Genomic DNA, 8,660 nt, shown 5'->3' with positions numbered 1-8,660 from the left:
AATATGGCATCAACTCAAAACATGATGATAGCAAACAGTTTTCAATCAAATACGCAGTAAAACAGTTATTCGGGACAGTCTAAGTCACAATCCCCAACAGTGCACGATCTCACGCTCGTTATCTAGCGTGTGCGTCACCTCAAAATAGTATAACGATGTGAAATTCAGGGTTTCATACCCTCAGGACAACATTTACAATCATTACTCACCTCTATCCGGTCCTCTAGCTCGCGATGCCTTTGCCTCTCGAATCGGCCTCCGGATGCTCCAAATCTAACCAAAATTAGTGCATAACCATCAAAATATGCTAAGGGAATAAAGCCCACTTGAAAGTAATCAAATTACAACACAAATCCCGAAATTGGCCAAACCCGACCCCCGGGCCCACGTCTCGGAATTCGATAAAAATTACATCAGTAGACTCTTTATCACTCCCCGAGTTCATTCATATCGAAAGTACCAAAATCCAACCACAAATGACCCCTCAAATCCCAAATTTTAGGTCTCAAATTACATTCACTAGTTTCTTCAATATTTAGGCTTAAATTCTACAAATTCCATGATTAATTAGGTATAAATCACATTAGGATTGAGTATCAAGTCCATAAATCTTACCTCCAAGTGTTCTCCCTTGATTCCCTCTTCAATCCTCTTCAAAAAGCTCTAAAAATCGCCCAAAAATGGTGAAACTTAGGCTAAAAATCGCGGAATTGGTCTTTTAAAACATTCTGCCCAGTACTTAAAACCTCTTCTTCGCGAACGCAGTCAATGCCTCACGTTCGCGAAGCACAACCTGGCGTTGACAACTTATTCCTTCTACGCAAACGTGACGCCCTGTACGCGAAGACTCAACTTCACAACCCATCGTGAACGCGAAGCTCACTGACTACACCCCTTCGCGAACGCAGGACTCCATCGCGAACACGAAGGCCAAACCTCCTGCCTCTCATCCTAACCCTTCGCGAATGCGAGGGCCCACTCGCTAACGCGAAGGCCAAAATTCTGCAACACTTACAACAAATTTTCTGCAATCTTTTTCAACTTGAAATGATCCGTTCAACCATCCGAAACTCACCTGAGGCCCTCGGGACCTCAACCAAACATGTCAACCTATCCCATAACATCATTCAAACTTTCCAACCTTCGGAACGCTCAAAACAACATCAAAACACCAAATTTGCATCGGATTCAAGCCTAAGAATTCCAAAAACTCCCAAATTTCGCTCTCGATCAAAAAGTCTATCAAACCACGTCCGAATAACCTGAAATTTTGCACACACATCCCAAATTACACAACGTACCTACTGTGACTCCCGAAATTCCATTCCGACCTCTATATCAAAATCTCACCTACCAACCGGAAAACGCCAAAATTCCAATATCGCCAATTCAAGCCTAAATCTACTCCGTACCTCCAAAACACATTCCGATCACGCTCCTAAGTCCCAAATCACTTCCCCAAGCTATCCGAACCATCAGAACTCACATCCGAGCCCTTTTTCATATAAGTCAACATCCGGTTGATTTTTCTAACTTAAGCTTACTCAAAAGAGACTAAGTGTCTCAAACCTTACCAAAACCTCTCCGAACCAGAGCCAACCAACCTGATAATACATAATACTGGTGAACAAGGTAATATGAAGCAGAAATGGAGAAAACGGAGCGGTAACTCATGAAACGACCGGCCGAATCGTTACAGGTATTTTTGTCCGAACAGGTAAAAATTTATTAAGCATTGATTAAAGAGTAAATACATTTTAAACAGTGGCTAAAGAGCAAAGGCATCTCTAATTAGTGGCTAACTGTGCACTTTCCCTAATTTTGGGCCAAAAAGGTGCCCATTAAATTTGGAAATTTTTTCGTTCTTATACACTATTTGAAACCTTATTACGAAAAATATTCAAGTTTTTGTATCTAGTCGACCTAAACAGGTTTTAGCTATAAAATATATACAATCCATCTTAAAAGGCTCTCAGTCCATTATTAGTGCCTTCAACCAAGGGATTTAGTTATACCCTTTTCTTTTTTTCTCTCCTCTCTCCCTTCTTCTCTCCAGATCGAACTTATATTTAGGGATTTGTGTTTGCTAATTGTTTCATTTTTTATCCTTAAAAAGCTATATTATAATCAGCATATTTCAAAATTTTCCTTCTGTTTTCTATAACAAACTCATCAGATACAAAGTTGAAGCAGAATGTGAAATGGAAATATCTCCCCTGCAAAAGAGAAATAAGTCATCCGCAAACCCCAACTGAATTAGTTGTAACTTAGCACATTTGGGATGGAAATTAAAGTTTGGATTCTTTCCTAGCTCTTTTAACAATCTGTTGAGGTACTCCATTACTAGTCCAAACAAAAAGGAAGATAATGGATCCTCTTGTCTTAACCTCTTCTTTGCTTCAAAAGGCTTTGTTGGATTCCCATTTATGAGTAGGATATTGTGTTAACACAAGATATAATCCAACCCACAAAAGTAGAAGGAAAATTAAGGCTCACCAACACCTGTTCCAAGAAAGGCCATTCAACAGAGTCGTAAGCATTTTGCATGTCTATCTTCAGCATGCACCTAGGGGAGATGCCTTTCCTACCATAACCCCTTTACCAACTCATGGTTCAATAGGATATTATCAGTTATCAGTCTCCCTGGAACAAAAGCTGTTTGTCCACTATCTACCAGACTATCAATCACTCTTTGCAATCTTTTGGTTAACACTTTAGATATTAACTTATAAAGCATTGTACAACAGGAAATATATCTATACTCTTTCACGGACAAAGGGTGTTGTACCTTAGGAATGAGGGTGACTGTGGTGCAGTTAATTGCTTTATACATACTAGATGAAGTGTAAAGTTTACACGGTGGGGAATCGAATCCTTAACAAGTGTAAAATTTTGGTTGGCAACCAATTAGGCTACTAAGATTTTCAAAATAAAGCTATTCTTTTTATCTAGTCGGTAATTTATTTATTAACATGGATACATGACATTCATAAATTACACTATTGAACTATACAAGTCCTTTGTGGAGAAGAGCTCCTTCCAACATTTAGGGGAAAAGTGCATTTTTAGAGCTGATATTTAGGAATTAGTCAGTACTTATTTTCTCTTGAATATTTAAACTAAATTTTTATTTTTAAGACAATCCAAGACATTTGTGTTCCAAAAACTTAAATTGAAATATAGAAATTCAGACATAATAACTGATTCATAAATAACAGCCCCTTAGAATAATTATGTGATTCATTTCTACAACTTTTAGCTCCTTATCTTTCGAGGAAAGTTATACTTTATTATTTCTAACGTAAATGAAAGACTGCCTAATGTCGCCAAAAAAAGGTTAATAAGTAACTTCCAATCCAAAGGACCCATACAATTTGTTTTCTCAAAACATTTAATCCACGTTTGTACTATCAGATTAGATCCAATAGAGTTAAACTGTAAGGGGTCGTTTGGTATGGGTATAAGTAAATATAGTACTGATATAAAAATTTAATATCACCTTAATATTTTGTTTGGTTAGTAAACCTGGTATAAGTTATTCCGGAATTAAAATTAGTACTAGAATAACTTATACATTATAGGGGGTGGGGTAATTAGTGCCGGGATAACTTACATCTTCTTCTTAAAAATTATGCAATTATCATTTTTAATATATCATACCAAATAATGAATAAAAAATAATACCAAGATAACTAATCTCAACCTAACTTATCTCAAACATAGACCTTATACAAACCAAACGACCCCCAGAAATATATTCTTGCCATTAATAAAGTACAAGACATTACGTGTAAAACCTTAAGCACTTCAAAAGAAGTGACAAAAACTGAACTCTCGTGAATTTAGCAACTAGATAGAATAATAAAAGAACTGAACTGAACAGAGTTTCCTACAAAAAAAAATGGCAGGGACTTCAAACCTAACGAAAAGCTTCAGCACTTACTCTATTTCTCATTCGCTTCACCCTCGAATTCACACTCAAATTCTCTCACAGTTCCAGCGCATTCCCAGTTACAACTACAGCGTTCCAATTCACAAATTTGCGTCCAGAATTGAAAACAATGGACCTCGGAAAATGGGTCGGGTCCAGATTCGGGCGATGTCGGGTTCATTCGGGTCCCGATTGGAGGAGAGTGTGAAAAAGACCATTACTGAAAACCCAGTTGTTGTTTACTCCAAAACTTGGTGTTCGTAAGTTGTTGAATTTTAGTACTCGTATAATATTTTAGGTAAAAATGGAATTTTTATGCCTAATTGTCCGCTTTATTTGAGCTTATTTTGAAGTAGGGTTCTTGATTTTTTGTTGTAAAAAGGTACTCAATGGAGGTGAAAGCTTTGTTCAAAAAACTTGGAGTAGATCCACTTGTTATTGAATTGGATGAAATGGGTAAGTTTCTTCCAAAGTTAACAACTTTTACTAATTTACTTAACAGAGTTTAAGTCCTGTGCAGTTACGGTAACTATACAAATAATTTCAAGTAACTTTAAATAATTGATTGATTGATTCTTTAATAAATGGAAAGTAACCTTAACAGGTAAAATTACATTAATGGTGTAAAAAATTCATTAAACTGTTAGTGCATATAGTTTGAATCCTACTTAGGATCATCTTCTTTCCGAGCTTCATGCAATCAATTTTCGTGATTTGACTCCAAAAGAAATGTTTACTTTGTGTGGGAATTATGTCTATAGGCGTATTTTTTCTTAGTGTGAATTGAGAAGGTAATCTTTTCCTAAGCCGAGGGTCTTCCGAAAACAGCCTCTTTGCCTTCTTGAAGGTAGGGGTAAGGTATGCGTACGCACTACCCTCCCCAGATCCCACTTATGGAATTCCACTAGGTCTGTTGTTGTTGAATTGAGAAGGTAATCTTTTAAGTGTATTATGTACACGATCTTAGTATGATTGTTGTGAATCCAATAGTAAGGCTTATAAATATGACTTTGAATCTAAGATGATTAATGAGTTGAATGTAATATACAAATGGAATATTTGAGATGATAATTGTAAATACTCTACTAGCATGGTTTATTTTGGTTACATCAAATACAGTCGAATACCTGAGTTTAAGTTACTCATAAATAATAAAGTCAGTTAATATTAAGTAGGCTAACTGCTAATCTGCAAAATTGATGTTGTCAAACAAGAGGAATGGTGGTTGCAGACTGTTTGTTTTACAAAGTTATGCAATCCAGTTGACAAGAATTTCCCTTGTACAACAAGGTTTTGGCCAAAATGCTTGTTGGTTGAGTTAGTGGTAGTTTCTGGGTATTCGAAACAATTATTTGAGATCTTGAGCTAGATGACAATTCTTATTATGGAATTAGATGCTTAGTAAAGTAATGCTAGCTCATATTGCTGTTTTAACTTCATGAATGAGAAACATTGGTGGCCAAAGGTCTATGAGTAGACGGGAGCTGAGCCTGCGTTCACATTGGTCTAGACTATTAGTTTTTTACCTAGGGCCTGAATAGGACGTCTGCTAAGACCGGTGCCTACACTTTGAAGAGAGAAGTAAAAGGGACTTCAACTTGAGAATTGAATCCTAGTCACTTTATGAAGGAAAAAAAGGGGTAGCTTGTGCTTAGAACCTCATGGGTATATCGATCAAAATTTTGTGTGGTGTCCATTTAGTTGGCTTGATGGTGGTCAATAATGAAAGCTTGAAGTTCCCTTGTTACCAGTATTCCTTTAGTTTTGGTTATGACGCGTGCAAATTCTTCAGAAACACCACATGCAAGTAAATGCCATTCCACTACAACTCTATTCGGGGAATTTGACAAAGTTCAGCTGGAAGTGGTTGTATGTAATTTACATGAATATGTATCTTTTAATGCATGGCTCATTTCACCATGTCCAAAAATACAAGCAGATGGTGGTGCTACATTGTTATCCGCTGATGAAGGTAGCAACACACAACCTTGTGTTTCAAGTAGAACTCTCATTGAACAAAGAGGAGAAGTTCAGAAATTGTGTTGTTTCTCATATTGTTATTTAACCATAAATACGTGCTGGCCTTTGTATATTCTTCTACTACCACAGACTACCCAAAAGAAGAAGGGAAATCTCAAAAATTTGGGAAAAGTGTGTGCACAGTTCACAACAAGTCTTATTAGTTCATTTTGATTATCTGCACTTGAAACTATTTCCCATTAACTAAGGTTATCTAAGTTTCAACTGTCGCATTCCATGCTCTAGTCATATACAAATGTATACTTTTTCCCAATTAGTTGATGCTATCTCTAAATTTGTGGTTTCAGGTCCCCAAGGACCACAGCTGCAGAAAGTGCTGGAAAGGCTTACTGGACAGCATACGGTTCCCAATGTATTCATTGGTACGAAATGTCGTATTCTAGAGTTGTTGACCTTTATAAGTTTTTGGAATATGACAGTAGGCTCTTGGAGCTTATCTATTTCTTTTGCGGGAGCTTCCTGGGTATATAATTCTAAACGTAATAAGCTGATAATTTGCTTCAATAATGAACACAAACTTCTTTATGTGTGAAATTTTCAGAAGTAATAGCCGTCTTCGTGGAGAGCACCATCAGTATTTGGAAATATTTCATCTTTGAGGGGCAATATGTATGACAAGACAGTTTATAGACCTTGGTTTAATATCATGATGAAAATGTAAAGAACTCCTTTAAATTTACAAAGCCAAAAAAAGAAAATTGAGACAACTGCTTGAATAGTTTAACAGTATGCTACTGCCTCTTAATGAAGAGAGTGCCTGTTTTGGCACTTGCTGCTGATTTTTATTGCGTGGCTTATGTGAAGGACTTGTAATAAATGTGTTTTTCTCTATGACCAGGGGCCAAACACATTGGTGGTTGTACAGGTACATTCTCTGATCAGTCTTATGCTTTCACCATAGATTTGCAGAAACAAAGTATTGCTATTCTGTGTTTTTTCCTTGAAAATAATGATTTGACTTGATTATCAAGTTTATAACCTATTACAACATTGTCAGCCTTGTGAAAAACTCTAGTTTTTAAGTACCTTCCCAGAATGTTTGTAGAGTGTTAGCAACAGGCTCTTGTGCACTACTTTCAAAAATGAGTGGTTGGTAGTGTATGTCCTACCTACAAAAATTGTGCTGAATTAATGAAGAAAAAGCTTTATAGTTGATGAACACTAGAGTACCTTTTTCAGTTCAAATCTCTAGACATTCTTTGCAATATTGCAATTAACTCCAATTACTGTTGAAAGATTGAATAACATATCATAATTATTGGAATATGAAAAACTTGTCGGAGTAGTTGGATTACTGTTTTTTTTTTTGGGTACAGATACTATTAAGCTGTATCGGAAAGGAGAACTTGAACCTTTGCTGTCGGAAGCTAATGCTGGAAAAACAGAGAGCTAAGCCTTCTTGGCTATCCATGCTAAAGCGATCCTATCTCATTCTCTCCTTGTACGCATTATTCTTTCAGATCTCTTTGACATAATTCATATTTAATTACGTTGTTCCTTTACAAGTATATCTTGCTTCTGATTATTAAACTCACTGTTGAAGCAGAAAATTTATGTTGATGTAACTTCACCCATGAGCTTATAAATGATTTTACTTCCTCCCTCAAAGATTATCGTTTTATGCTTATTAAATTTGACTAGCACTTACACTTATCTTACTTAAGAGAAACCAAATCAATTGAAAACTAAACAAGAATTTGGTGTTTGTGTGTCAAATATGCTTATTTGAGACTTCAAATATGACAAGCTTGCTTAAAAAAACCGAAGGCTTCCATGCGACAACCTTGTAGAGATGCCTCGTGCATATTGAAGTTGATTGATTGAATTTTGTTCATATTGAAATTACTTCTTAAACAGTGGGCCAGAGCCGAGATGTGTATAAATGCGTCATGCATATTGGAGTTGATTGACTGAATTTGTTTGTGGTCAAATTACTTATTAAACATTGGACAAGACCCAAGATGCATATAAATTCTGTCCTTTGTCTTTTCCAATAAGAGAGGTCAGTTCAAGATTACAGTTTGAATAAAAGAGAAGATTGCAAAAGCTGCTAAACCTAGGCCTCATTTGTTTGCACTTAATGGATGTCTGAATCTTAATCATTCAGATCTCACACATTAAGGGCATTTGTTTTCAAAGTCTGAATCTTAATTATCCAGATCTTAATCATTAAGTGTGTGATTTTTTTACTTCACAACCACTTAATGGATCTGAATAGGTCTGTATGATTAAGATCTATAGCAAAGACTTAATTTCATTAAGATGCTATCACATTTTCATTATTAACTGCCGCCACCGCCTACCATTATCAACTGCCACCATCATCCTCAATCATAGCCGCCACCATCATCGACCATCACCACCCACCATCCCCACCACTCCGACCACTATCATTCTCACCCACAATCAACACTCATCCACCTCAACTACCACAACTAACCACCCTATCACCATCAACAACCACAACTGGCACTGCCTATCATTATAACCTACTACCACCCACCCACCACCTTCCTCAATCACAACTAGTACCACCTTCCTCAATCACAACTACTACTACCACCCGCCATTATTGACTATCACCACCCACCACCACCATCCTCAATCATAATCACCACCACTACCAATCACTACTAGCTACTAGCATGAACCACCATCATCAACCAAAACTACCACCAACCACCACCTC

General features: G+C 36.7%; 1 protein-coding gene across 1 annotated transcript; it reads left to right on the top strand.

Annotated features, from left to right (window-relative positions):
• Positions 1-3,809: 3,809 nt before the first annotated feature.
• On the top strand, positions 3,810-7,579 carry LOC107812087 (monothiol glutaredoxin-S10). Its single transcript, XM_016637118.2, has 5 exons — positions 3,810-4,191; positions 4,314-4,387; positions 6,259-6,333; positions 6,810-6,836; positions 7,288-7,579. The coding sequence occupies exons 1-5, from the start codon at positions 3,902-3,904 to the stop codon at positions 7,362-7,364; spliced, it is 543 nt and encodes a 180-aa protein (XP_016492604.1). The 5' UTR covers positions 3,810-3,901; the 3' UTR covers positions 7,365-7,579.
• The last annotated feature ends 1,081 nt before the right edge of the window (positions 7,580-8,660 follow it).

The sequence above is a fragment of the Nicotiana tabacum genome, chromosome 8, assembly GCF_000715075.1.
Source record: "Nicotiana tabacum cultivar K326 chromosome 8, ASM71507v2, whole genome shotgun sequence".
Lineage (NCBI taxonomy): Eukaryota > Viridiplantae > Streptophyta > Magnoliopsida > Solanales > Solanaceae > Nicotiana > Nicotiana tabacum.
The sequence above is the reverse complement of the archived record's forward strand: the minus strand, read 5'-3'. Positions and strand labels throughout refer to the sequence as shown.

Excerpts from the sequence above, each read along its gene's own strand:
- LOC107812087 (XM_016637118.2), top strand. The coding sequence starts at position 3,902 with ATGGCAGGGACTTCAAACCTAACGAAAAGCTTCAGCACTTACTCTATT. Across the intron at positions 6,334-6,809 it reads GGTTCCCAATGTATTCATTG|GGGCCAAACACATTGGTGGT; the intron begins GTACGAAATGTC and ends CTCTATGACCAG. Across the intron at positions 6,837-7,287 it reads ACACATTGGTGGTTGTACAG|ATACTATTAAGCTGTATCGG; the intron begins GTACATTCTCTG and ends TTTTGGGTACAG.